The sequence below is a fragment of the Anolis sagrei genome, chromosome X (genome assembly GCF_037176765.1).
Source record: "Anolis sagrei isolate rAnoSag1 chromosome X, rAnoSag1.mat, whole genome shotgun sequence".
NCBI classification, from domain to species: Eukaryota; Metazoa; Chordata; class Lepidosauria; order Squamata; family Dactyloidae; genus Anolis; species Anolis sagrei.
The window spans coordinates 34,393,556-34,407,352 of record NC_090034.1 but is presented as its reverse complement, the minus strand read 5'-3'; the positions used below and the strand labels follow the sequence as shown (position 1 = coordinate 34,407,352).

At 45.2% G+C, this 13,797-nt stretch overlaps 1 protein-coding gene across 7 annotated transcripts in view; it reads right to left on the bottom strand.

Moving 5' to 3' along the window:
• Nucleotides 1-915: 915 nt before the first annotated feature.
• The window catches only part of SEPTIN5 (septin 5), a 60,363-nt gene continuing 47,481 nt past the window's right edge, over nucleotides 916-13,797 (bottom strand). For all 7 annotated transcript variants that reach the window (XM_060785882.2, XM_060785884.2, XM_060785885.2 and 4 more), the window contains 6 exons: nucleotides 11,499-11,616; nucleotides 11,022-11,123; nucleotides 9,511-9,607; nucleotides 8,176-8,311; nucleotides 6,070-6,172; nucleotides 916-4,822 (listed from right to left, as the gene is read on the bottom strand). In XM_060785882.2, the coding sequence (XP_060641865.2) occupies nucleotides 4,766-4,822; nucleotides 6,070-6,172; nucleotides 8,176-8,311; nucleotides 9,511-9,607; nucleotides 11,022-11,123; nucleotides 11,499-11,616 (613 nt within the window). In that variant the 3' untranslated portion in view covers nucleotides 916-4,765. The remainder of the gene's footprint in view (nucleotides 4,823-6,069; nucleotides 6,173-8,175; nucleotides 8,312-9,510; nucleotides 9,608-11,021; nucleotides 11,124-11,498; nucleotides 11,617-13,797) is intronic.

Sequence of the window (13,797 nt, the reverse complement as noted above, 5' to 3'; positions counted from 1 at the left end):
TTCCCATTCTCAGTGGATGGATAGTTGGGTCTTTCTTAAATATGATGAAGAGGCCCAGAAGAAGATGCTTGACCACAGCTCTCTCTCCTCCAACCTGGCTGCTGCTTCCCAGTATTGCTAACCTCAGACAACCAGCTTCAAACAACCATAAGTACACACTTCATTAGGACACTCTTCGGTTTACAATCAGGTCTACATTTTCACTCTGGAAATGCCTGCCTGGCACCTGGTTCTTGTTCCCTGGGTTGATTTTTGCCTTTATTCACTTTCTTGGTGGGGGCTTGGCTTGGTCCCAGTTGCGCTATTACTCTTTCAGTTGTGAATGACTTTCCTTTCTGTCACTCTGTCCCTTTCCCAGACCTTTATCCAAAACGTCAATTCCATTTCTGCATGAAACTGTGCAGGTGAGGGCATTTTGCCCCCTGAAAAGGCTATTGGGTTATGCATTTTTCACTCTCACTCCCAAAAGTTTTATTTAAATTCCTTCCTTCCTTCTCTCAAAATACATCCCATCTGCAATGTTTGGAGATGGGTGAAGTCCATTGGAGAGTCAGGCCCTGGTCCTGCAGACATTTTTTTTAAAAAGACACGCTTTAGAGAGACATCTACTGTGGTCTTCCATATTCACACATTCCCCTATGGAAATGACTGGATATTTTTCTCTGACATGGAAAAGCCGCATTCAGGAACAGAGTTTCAGTGCACATGTGTAACCATTACACACAGAGGCACATTGTGCATAGGTGAGCATGTGCATTTGGTGGTTTCAGTCTTGGTTCCGTTGTGCAACGTCGCTATGATGCACAAGAGATATGTAGCACCATCACCCCCATATGAGGTAGCATCTCAGCTTTTTTTGTGGCTGTTATTACAGTTGTGAATGCAACAGAGTAATAAAAAAACAAGGATGCATAGTTTGTCTGGGTTTTTTGATTTAGTTTACTTCATTGATCAGTTCAGATAGTAAACATTATATTAATAATTATCATAATTTTAATAAAATGGAGATATTTAAAAGGTTCTGTTCTCTTTGATCACAATGACAAAATGTCCCGAAATTTACAAAAACAAAACAGAAAGAAGGTACAGAACGGAGCAAGGCAAGCTTGGGTGTCACAGAAGCGGGAGCAACAAAGCCGCGGTTTACAACATGGCTGCCACAAGGGCGGTGGGGAAGCCCAAAGGAAGGCAAGAAACCAGCACATGGCACGGGGAAACGACCCCCTCCCCCTTTCCCCGGGTCACAACAAAAACGTTGAAAAGGCATGCGAAACAACCTGTGAGAACAAGCACAAAGCTAGTACCGTCAAGGAGCCAAATGCCGGCCACAGAGGCAAGCCGGCACATGGACACACACCATAAAAAAAGAAAGTTACAGGCTCACTGCCTCTCCGAGGGAGGCACACGACACCCCAAGACCGCGCCCCGCTCCCGCCAACCTCCCACTTTTACTCATGGAAACACAAGGCTTGCCCCCCCCCCCCAACACACACACACTCACACCACCACCACCACTACCAGACAGATTTCCAAACACAACACAACACAAATAAGTACACACTTTGAGTGCCAACAGAAGGGAGTCTAGAAGTGCACGGGCCGGGCCCTGTCGGGGAACGCAACGAATGCATGGGTGACTGTCATTCAACATGCGGTGCTCAAATTATGGGAAGCGAAAAGTAAAATTATGGGATGTCTTGATGAAATGCCCAAGCCACTCCTTGAACTGAGTTTCCATAATATCTGCCCTATTATGCCTTCCAGCCGCCTGCCAAGAGAAACCAAACAGTCAGGGAGCAAAACCAACAGTAATGGAAGCATACTCCCCCTATTCCCAGTAATTTATCGTTTATAACAAGGCACCAGAACAGCATCGTCAGCCCTTCAGGATGGAGAGGACAACAGATCGATACTACGTGTGTCAGAAAGATGTCAACACTTACCAAGCTATTCATGCAAAAACTCCAGTAGAGTCGTTGCATGAAGCACAATGCCTAGGAGAAGCAGTATTGATGGTGCAAGCAAAACAACCCGGAAAGGAAAAGACTTGCTAATGTTTTCAGGATTGGCCAAACCAAAAGTGGTGCCACCTCCATACCATGCTTTTTCCTTATTCTACCATCACAAGGTGAGATGAGCTCTCCATCTACCCTAACCCTGCCTGCCCTAAGCAAAGTTTCGATCTAGTCTTCACATCTCCATGACCCTTTTTAACTGGACTTAAACCCGAGACCGACCAGTTCTTGCTGGAAAACATACCACCAATATAAAAGAAAGAACTAGCCTTCAGATTGGCCTCATATCATCTGGCTTCCTTGCACCATATACTGGACACAATTTGAAAACATTCATTTCTGGGACTATAAGTTTTAGAAGTCTTAAACCACAGTAGGACTTCCAAGAGAGAGAGAAAAAGCCACCAAGCAATGTCTTGGTCACATATGGACATATGGCTGTAGTGTGGTTGCACTGGTTGCCTTGTTCTCCTTCAGCAAATAGCCTTATCAGGAGAGAGCAAACCACCAGCAGTTCTCCTCCTGGGGCGTAAGATTAGCATGAAAGTAGCACAGAAGTGAAATGCAGCTGCAGCCATAGTAAGAGAGCATGCTAATCTCTCTTCAACAGGTCCCTCTGCTTTCTGAGGGCGGGGGCATATCCTTTGTCTGGTCTCCTTGTAGAGAGATTCATCCAAAGCCATGGATCCCACCTTCCAGAAAACAGTTGTTCCGCTTAGGTTGGACAACCAACTTAGGTTTATTTCAGGACAATGATCTACAGCTTCTACCAGCAGCATAGATTCCATCTGATGGAACTCTGATATTTGTGGCTTTGTTAATTCTGAGTATTTGAATGCTGTAAGATCAAGGGAAGGCATGAGAGAAGTCTAACTCCCTCCCTAGTTGACCAACCAACCCCAGGTTTCCACAGGATGGAGAGCCCCCCCCCCCCCCAAGTCACTTCCCACGTCTTCAGTGCTGAAGCAAGAGTTTGCATTCTCTCGGGCGGAATGTGGACTTTGGGATGCAAGGTATTAAACACTTTCCTTCTCTTGAGTTTTTTAGGCACAGGCTAGATGCCCATCTGTCAGGAGGACTTTGATAGTGTGTCCCTGGATGGCCGAATGGGGCTGGACTGGATGGTCCTTGAGGTCTCTTCCAACTCTAGGATTCTATGATTCTATGTCCATGCATCAGAGAATGAGGATTTGTCCATGTTATCTTACAGCAAAAAAAGCAGTCCAGTCCAGCCCCATACAGTTTCAGTTGGCTTTGCCTATGTGCCATACAGTATCCATATCCACAGTCGATATGTTCCAAGACACAAAGACACACACACTATGGATGCCTGAGAGCGTGGATAATACAAACCCTATATTTGAGTAAGTGAAATTGTGGATATCGAATCTGTGGATAAGGAGGTTGTACCATACTGCCTATTTTGACACTCGATCACTTCCATGGCGCCATGCATCTTTTGCACACAGGGTCCTTGCACTGTGGACTCAAGTCACATTGTTAGCTTTCTCTTCTAACCTTCAGACGCCATGGAACAGCATGACAGAATGAAACAAGCAAAGAAGCACGCAAAAGCTTTACATGGCAAACATTCACACTGTAGGGCTGCCTGAAGCGACACAGAGTTCGGCAACACACTTCCAATGCCGACAACACCACTTGTAGCCAAGCAGACACACACATTTCACTCCAGCCTCCATGTTTGGGGACCGAAACAAAGTGCCGAGGCACTGGATATGCACCAGTCCAAGTCCTGCCGCTTTCTCCAAATTCAGTTTCTGAATTCTGAAGGATGGGTCCACAGGACAAGAGGAGGCTAAACCTCAACGGAACCCCCTTTTTCGAACCTTTCAGTTAGAAGAGCATGTCACCCACACGCTATTCATTCAGCGGCGGCACATCTCTCCTCAAGCAAGGGCAGTGGATGCTGTTTGGTACGATTCTCTCGTACAAAAGATCTCCTTTCGCTCTTCCTTCCACTCATGTCAAAGTGCTGTTGGTTTTTTTAATGAGAGGAAGGGGAAATCCACCAGGAATGTTTTGAGGGAAAACGCTGACATGCCTACCTCTCTGCCCTACAAAATGCCAACCAGCATTCTGCCTGTTCTCTCAAAGTGGCTGGAAAAAAAAGAAACCAAGAGCAATAAAGGGAATGCCTCAGGCACAAGATCAAAGCAGCCGGGTCTCTTCATCCATTCCCCCATTTCTGAAATATATATAATATATATTGTCCCCAGAGGTAACACTGGCCTCGCAGGAATTTGCTATGACCTTAGAGAAGTTGGGGAATTTTTCAAAAGGGGATGTATTTGTGGGGGCAGGAGGGAGATCACAGCACCTTGGTTAAGAGTAAACATTTACGTGCATTTTCACAGAGTCCTCAAAATTCATATCCCATAGAAACAGCGATCGTTGTCTTTTAAATACCAGGATGCTCCCTAACAAGAGTTTAGTACATCTAGGAAAGAGGGGGAAAACAGTCGAGGGAGGGGGGATATTCTGAAGACGGGAGGGGCTTTTCAGTGAATGGCCAGTCAGCAGGTTCCCCTCCCATCTCTTCGTCGTCCTACTAACAAAGAATGGCTACCATCAAATTAGAGAGAGGGAGTAGGTTTCACCCTTGTTCACGAGTCTTTGTTTTGTTTTGTTTTCTGCAATGAGAAAGTCCTTCCCGGCGAGTCCACGATTCCTGATGAACAGTCAACTGGGACAAGGATGACCTCCTGGACCCTTCCGTCCCGGTGTCCAGGTCACTGGTCTTGCATCTGCTGCTGCATTTTCTGCAGCATTTCTTGCATTCGCCGCAACTGTGACAAGAAAACAAAGAGCGAAGAGTCATCTGATCCAACCCGTAAGAGCCACCAAATCCATCTGGCCCAACCAACAAAAGCTACCTAGTCCATCTGGTTTGACCCACAAGGGCCACCTAGTCTGATCCGTTGACTTACATGAGCAACCTGTTAAAGTAAGCCTGAAAGATGCCCATTGTATATCTGTTTGAAGATCTCTAAAGAAGGCAAGCCTACCACCCTCCATGGCTCGCCTTTTTCTGATGCATTTTTTGTGAGGCTGTTGCAAATGTTATTTTTGAGATTAGTAACTCTTATGAATGCTTTTCTTTTTATCTGCAGCTTCCTCTTGCTGTATATGCCTGTGTTGTGATTTGGTTCTTGTATGCCAATAAAGGCTGCATATTGTATGGCTTCTCGGTTTCCTCTTCTCCCACCTAAGCATACTATTCCCTGAGCCCTTCCTCTTGGATCTTGGACCATTTTGGCCACCCTCCAATGGACAATGTCTTCAGCTTGACCCAGCTCAGATGCTTTCCTTAGGGGCTGTGGTTAGCACAACGGGTTAAACCACCAGCTACAGAAAATCTTGCCAACCAGAAGGTTGGCAGTTCAAGCCATGGGGAGGGTGAGTTCCCATCATTAGCACTAGCTTCTGCTTACCTAGCAGTTCAAAAACAGCAATGTGAATAGATAAATAGGTACTGCTTTGGCGGGGAGGTAAAAGGTGCCCATGAAGACATGTTGGCAATTTGATCACGAAAAGTCATCCACAAATGCCTCGCATGGAAAAATGGAGCATCAGCACTTCCCTATGGCCGACTTAAGCACAGCCTCCAGATGCCAGAGAGAGGGAAGCCTTGCCTCTGTCTATATATTGTCTATCTGTCTTTGTTAATTTTATAAATGAATGTATTCCGTAATCCGCTCTGAGTCCCCTCGGGGAGATAGAGTGGGATATAAATAAGGTATATTGTTATTCTTACTAGTTATTTACTCTGATACCCACAATATCATCCCCTCCTCTGCTCTCTATCCTTGTAATAAAGTTGAGACACTGTGATGGACTCATGGCTTACTGGGGACTTATACCTGATCTCCCAAGTCCCAATCCAGTATCTAAACAACACAGGCTCTCTGAAGGTCACTGCATGTTTACTAAAGCAGAGGGGGCAACACAAAACGTTTCCTTCCCTAAAGCTGTTCTACGGTCCATGAAACCATGGCAATATCTCAAGTGGCCAAAGGCAAAAGCAGAGCCTTACTTCTTCATCCTTCATCTTGATCAGCTTCTCCGTTTCGACATCTGGGGTTGGAAGGGGCAGGATTGGAATTGGACTCTCTATCCGGTTGTCCTGAGTCAGCTTACTGAAGGGGGGCGGGAAAAGAAAAGGGGAGAAGGAAGGAAAATAGATCTGAATTCCATCTCCTCTCCAAGCTAGACAGTTGTACCATGATATTTTGCACAACCGCCTGCACATGGGGACAGCAATTTAAAAGACCCATCTCACGCTTCAGATATTAACAGTTACTTTCCCAAATGTGAAACTGTGAGATTGATAACACTATGTAACAAAATTTGAAAAAGAAATCTGTTCCTGGTTTGAAAGTGTTATTTTCTGTTTAATTGTGCGGTCCTGACTTGTAACTGGGGAAAGCACCAGGATATTAGCAGGACCACGATCCCGCCACTAGATGTCGCTAGAAAATGGTAGCGATCCATAGGCTCTCTCCAGCACTCAACCCATTTTATACAAGGGATCCTGTGTTATAATGGGGCTTCCACAACCATAGATTTCAGTATCTGCATGGGGTCCAGTGGGTTAAAGCATTGAGTTGCTGAACTTGCTGACCGAAAGGTCACAGGTTCTAATGCGGGGAGTGGCGTGAGCTCCCGCTGTTAGCCCCAGCTTCTGCCAACCTAGCAGTTTGAAAACATGCAAATGTGAGTAGATCAATAGGTATTGCTCTAGCGGGAAGGTAACGGCGCTCCACGCAGTCATGCCGGCCACATGACCTTGGAGGTGTCTATGGACAACACCGGCTCTTCGGCTTAGAAATGGAGATGAGAACCAACCCCCAGAGTCAGAGACGACAGGACTTAACTGGAAGCCAGTGTAGCTGCTTCAGGAGTGGAGTTCTTTCCCTGTACCCCACTCCTGTCAACAGTCTGGCAGCTGACCTTTGTACCAACTGCAGTTTTGGAACTCTCTTCTGTGGCAAGCCCATGTAGAGCACGTTACAGTAGTCTATTCTGGATTTGACTAAGGTGTGTACCACAATGGCCAGCTCATGCTTTTCAAGGTATGGGTGCAGCTGCTGCATGAGCTTTAACTGTATGAAGGCCCTCCCAGTCACCGCCGACACCTGGGCCTCCAGGGTCAGTGTTGAGTCCAGGAAGACCCCCAGACTGCGAACCAGCGCCTTCAGGGGGAGTGTGATTCCATTCAGCACAAGCTGCAACCCGATACCCTGATCAGCCCTATGACTGACCAGTAGTGCTTCCCTCTTGTCTGGATTCAATTTCAATTTGTGCCTCCTCATCCAGTCCATCACAGCTGGCAGGCACCGGTTCAGGGTCCGGACGGCATCCTTGGCACTGGGTGGAAATGATTAAGAGAGTTGGACATCATCTGTGTACAGATGGCACTGTATTCCAAAACTCTGGATGATTTCTCCCAGCGTCTTCATGTAGATGTTAAACAACATGGGAGACAAGATTGAACCCACAAGACAAATGCCATGGGGTCGAGCAAGAGTCCCCCAACAACACCTTCTGGACCCAACCCTCTAAGAAGGACCAGAACCACTGTAGCACAGTGCCTCCAAGTCCCATTCCCACAAGATGGTCCAGAAGGATACCATGGTCGATTGTATCAAAAGCTACTGAGAGGTCTAAGAAAAGCAGATATTTATTTATATGCCGCTTTACCTCTCTCGAAGGAGACACCTGCAATACATTTGACTCTCTAGACGAGTGGTTCTCAAACTGTGGGTCTCCAGGTGTTTTGGCCTACAACTCCCAGAAATCCCAGCCAGTTTACCAACTGTTAGGATTTCTCGGAGTTGAAGGCCAAAACATCTGGGGAGCCACAGGTTGAGAAACACTGCTCTAGACACTTTGGATAGCTTTGGATGCAATACATTTGACCCTACAGACATTTTGGATCACAACTGCCATCATCCCATGAGGGCTGTAGCGGATGGGAGCTGAAGTCAAAAGTGTTTGGAAGGCAAGGCTTTGCCCACCCACAAACAAAGGGCTGGTTCATGCAGGGTCCATCATTCCACAACAGACAACTTGTTGTGGACTAGATCTCAGCTCCTATCATCCCCAGCGAGCCCAACCAACAGGAATCAGGGGGACCCACCTGGTCATCTGCTGAATACACTGTGCTCTGTAGTTCTCATAGTGAACGTCGCAAGTCACGTCCTTCAGATCATGCATGTGTGTCCGGATCAGCATGTTCCGCAGCTTCACGAAGTCGCAGTGCGCTTGGTTTTCCACTGGAAGCAAGGAACAGAGATTGGGGGTGGGGAGAGAAATGGATTATAGAATATTTTCTTTCTAAATGATACACAGTAGGCCCTCCACATTCACGAGGGTAAGGGGCACAGGATCCTATAAAATTGAATTTATTACAGCATTGAATGTTTGCCATTCAGGGAGACAGGTGCAGGAAATAAATACAGTTTTTAAAAAATATATTATTATTACTATTATTATTATTATTATTATTATCATTGTATTGATCAAATTAGTGGATAATGAAATCTAGAAGTATCAAACTTGCAAATTGGAGGAATAAATGTATTATTTTGGAATCATAGGGAGATAGGTATAGGTAATATAGAAACTATAGTAATATTAGTACTAATAATAATAATAATAACAATATAATAATAATAATTTAATTTCCTCGAGCCACACCTCTCCTCGTGGCTCAAGGCGTGTTACAGAATAATTAAAACACATAAACACTGTAAAAATGCCACAAATACACGTAATACGATCTGCGTGCTTGGATCACATGATTTTAATGTTTTTATTAGGTGTTTAAATTCTTATATTTCATGTTTTAAATGTCTTTTTATTATATCTTATGATGAATTGTCCCACTAATTTTATACTTAGTTATGGTGTTGACTGTAATTTGGTGTATGTTTGTAAGTCATTGAATTTTGCCACTATTTCTGTATAAACTGCTTTGACACCCCCCAGGGGTGAGAAAAGCGGTATAGAAATACTGTAAATAAATAAATACTAAAATGTATTTCTATAAAAGATACATATTGAAATGTATTTCTATAAAATACGTATTAAAATACACAAAACAGAGATTAAACAAAGAGCATGAGTTTAAAATCATATTTATTGCCAGTGGAGATTACACCTATCCCTTTCACAATACTGCCGTTTTGACTATGGCGCCTGTCCCCTAGTGTTTGCGCCCATGCACTGCAGCACCTCAGGGTGCATCAATACTGTAGAACGAACACAGCTTGACCTCACTTGAACTCCTATGGCTCAATGCGATGGATTTGAGGAGTTGCTGTTTCTCTAGCTTTCTCTGCCCCAAACTACACATCTCAGGATTCCAAATCACTGAGCCAGGTCAGTTCAATTGGTGTCAAACTGCATTCATTCTACAGTGTAGGTGCAGGTTTCACTGGGAACCTGTTTAGCTTTGGAGACCAGCGCTTACCTTCCACAATGCCCCAGGGATAGAGGCGGCCCCGTACCCTCTGACCCTTGGCTTCGACCACCGTGTTGCTACCAATGACAGCAAAGGGAGCGCTTTCCTGAAACAGGAGATGAGGAATTTGTCATTTTTGGCTACGACTCCTTTGTCTTAACAGATTAGAGAGATGATGAGCCATAACTAACAAAATGAAGTTCAACAGAGACCAATGCAAGATACTCCACTTAGGCAGAAAAAATGTAATGCAAAGATACAGAATGGGGGCCAAGGCCTGTCTTGACAGCAGTGTGTGGGGAAAGGATCTTGGAGTTCTCATGAGGAGGAAGGTGAACATGAGCCAACAATGTCACGTGGCAGCTTAAAAAGCCAATGGGATTTTGGCCTGCATAAATAGGAGTTGAGTGCCTAGATCCGGGGAAGTCATGCTACTCCTCTATTCTGCCTTGGTCAGACCACACCTGGAATCACACTGTGTCCAATTCTGGGCACTGCCATTGAAGGGAGATGTCAACAAGCTAGGGGGCGACTCAAATGATCAAAGGTCTGGAGAACAAGCCCTATGAGGAGCAGCTTAAAGAGTTGGACATGTTTAGCCAGCAGAAGGGAAGGTTGAGAGGGGACATGATGGCCATGTATCAAGATGTGAGGGGAAGTCAAAGGGAGGAGGGAGCAAGCTTGTTTTCTGCTGCCCTGGAGACACCAAACTACAGGAAAGGGAGGAGATTACATCTGAACATGAGGAAGAACTTCCTAACTGTGAGAGAGAGCTGTTCAGCAGTGGAACTCTCTGCCCCATAGTGTGGTGGAGGCTCCTTCTTTGGAGGCTTTTAAACAGAGGCTGGATGGCCATCTGTGGGGGGTGCTTTGAATGTGATTTTCCTGCTTCTTGGCAGAATGGGGTTGGACTGTATGGCCCATGAGGTCTCTTCCAACTATGATTCATGTCTGGATTGAGTTCATGTATGGCAGTCGAACCCACATCAGCCCTCACCAAGACATATGTGAAGAGTTTGCTCCATGAGGAAAAGGCACAAAATCCATCCCATATCTGATACATCGTTGGACCCTTTTGCCAACCATTTTCCCCACCTTCAAGGCTCTAATAGTAAGAAAAAGACAATAAACTACAACAACTATCATCCCCCCAAAATTTTCACAAGGAGGATGTAGCTGAAACCCAGTAGGGAAAGATGTTTGACACCACTGCCACGGCTCAATGCTATGGAGTCCAGGGAGGTGTAGCTTTACAAGGTCTTGTGCCTTGCGAAACTACAACGATTTCATCGCATTGAGCAATGGTAGTTCAAGGGGGGTGGGAACAAACAGCATACATAAAATAGAAATCTGAGATGACGTCTTCAACCTGTACCTGATAAGTCAGGTTTTAGTTTTAGTCTTTTTTTTCCCCAGCAACTCCAGATTCCATCGTCCACATAACCTTCTCTCTTCCCAGTCTTATATGTATGTATGTATGTATGTATGTATGTATGTATGTATGTTGACTCCTTCCCCACCTTTAGTTCTCTGTCTTGTTGCTTGAAGTCCTCATCTTCATCCGAATCGCACTCTGGAAACTGGTAAACCTTAATTCCAAATTTGTCAATCTCCTCCCGGATCTGCACAGAAGAACACAATAGCATTTAGACTAAAAGGAGGTCCGTTCCAGACACTTTAGATGAGTGATGATTATAGTATGTTTAAAATTTGGTTTCCAATGATACCATGAGCTTCCTTGAGCACAGCAGGAGATAAATGCTGAAAATGATAATTCCAACAAATCCCAGGTGTATAAAATAGCATGGCATCACAGTTTGAGCCATGGACTATGACTTTGCAGAGCAGGGTTCAAATCAGGTCACACTCTCTCAGGCTCAGAGGAAGGCCAAAAAAACTAAGCTCAGTGACAGAGTCACTACTTCCTCCCTTTGAAGGGCTGAAAGGGATGAAGTAGTGACTCTACTACTCTGCTGAGCCATCTCACGCCGACTCACCCTCTCTTTTAGCTTCTTGATCTCAGAAGGAACGAGGCAATCCGCTTTGGCAATGAGGGGCACAATGTTCACTTTTTCGTGCAGTGCCTTCATAAACTCCACATCAACCGGCCTCAACCTGGACCAGAGAAAAGGGGGGAAAGAACAACGAAAGAAAACAGTGAGGCTAATGCCTTTTCTCTTGCTTTTGATTCAAAGAGAGTCAGGACTTTATCACATAAAGCTGCTATTCCATAAGCAGCAAGAGCAACATGAGCCCCTCATTAGCACACTCCTTTCCAAGCATGCATCTGCGGTCCCACATTGAGACTTTCACATCCTATCGTAAACAAGCCATCTCGCACTTGCACTGCTTTGATTTATATATATATATATATATATATATATATATATATATATATATATATGTTGCAACCCCAGGTATGGTTCGTAAAAGAAAAAGACACATAGAACCAGCTTGGGAATGGTGAGAGGAAGGAGGGAGACTCATTGAGGACAAGTATCTCAGCCCCTGATGTCACTTCAGTGCTGCCATGCCAGCACAGAAGCAGAACAGCTCCATCACACCAGGAACATTGCGGGATTTCAAGCTATCAATGGGTTTTTCCCTTTAATAGCTGAGGATGGGATAATTACTGGGGAATAGGCAGATCAACAGTAGGAAGTACACGCCATTGTGCAATAAGGAACATCACCAAAGGTGATGTTTCAGGTTCAGTGCCGGTTTGCCTCCCTCACGTGATAAAGTCCTAGAGAATGGAAGCATTGAGTCTACCCAAACAAAGCATTTATGTTCCCAAAACAAATTGGTGGGAGCAAATTACCTGCCAAACCCATCTCTCTCCTGGTTATGTCCTCGATGCCTTGGCATGGAGATGGGAAACCATCTATAAGCATCTAGAACAGTGTTTCTCAATATGGAGGTCAGGACCCCTGGGGAGGGTCTCGAGGGGGTTTCAGAGGGGTTGCCAAGGACCATCAGAAAACACATATTTATGATGGTCTTAGGAATCCCTTTGACAGAGAAGGTTGACGATCTCTCTACCTATCCTTCTCTTCCTTTTTGGAAACAGACAGTGAATCCTCCCACCAATAGCCCCCCTTCTGCTGTGATTGGCCAGCCTCTCAGGTGGCCTCTCAGCCAAGAGGAGGGCTGTTTCTGAGACTCCAAGCAGGGAGGGGAGAGCAGGTGTGTTCGGTGCATGGAAATGTGCTGCGCATGCACGGGCGAGGGAGAGTGCACAAGGCTGGAGGGAGGCTCACACCAGCAAGTCCCTTCAAGGCAGGGGAAAATGCGCCTGTGTGATGTTGGACTGGGAGTGGCCCAGCAGCATCAGGAAGAGCAGCAGAAGCAGCTTAGGTAATTTGTAATGTTATTTATTAGATAAAGCCAGTCTTTCCTCTTGTTTTTTATTGATGTTCCAATTAGAAAATGCATAAGGATGTGGGTGAACTACAACTCCCCAAATCCCACCAGTATTCACAGTTGTCCATGTTGAGTCTGTGTGCCAAGTGTGGTCCAGATCCGTTGTCAGCTGGGTTCAGTGCTCCTTGGATGTGGGTGAACTACAATTCCCATATGCCAAGGTCAATCACCCCCAAATCCCACCAGTATTCAAAGTTGATCATATTGGGTATTTTTGCCAAGTTTGGTCCATATCCATCAGTTGGGTGCACATTGCTCTGTCAATGTGGGTGAACTATAACTCCCAACCTCTGAGGTCAGTCCCCTCAAAATCCCACCAGTATTCAAAATTTGGCATGTTGGGTATGTGTGGCAAGTTTGCTAGTTCCATTACCAGTTTGGTACAGAGTGTACTCTGAGTGTTGGCGAACAACAACTCCCAGAATTCAAAAACAGCCCCATGTAGGTAGTGTGCCAAGTTTGATGCAGATCCATTGTGGGCTAGTTTCAGATGAACTACATCTGCCCTAAATTCCTGTCGATTCCTCCCAAATTGCTCCAGTATTTTCTGTTGGTCATGGGGGTTCTGTGTGGGAAGTTTGGCCCAATTCTATCGTTGGTGGAGTTCAGCATGCTCTCTGATTATAGGTTAAGTATAAATCCAAGCAACTACACTCCCAAATGACAAAATCACGCCCCCCCCCAACCCCACCAGTATTCAAATGTGAGCGTATCGGGTATTTGAGCCAAATTTGGTCCAGTGAATGGAAATACATCCTGCATATCAGATATTTACATTAAAATTCATAACAGTAGTAAAACTACATTGATGAAGTAGTAACAAAAAAATTATGGTTGGGGGTCACCACAACATGAGGACTGTATTAAAGGGTT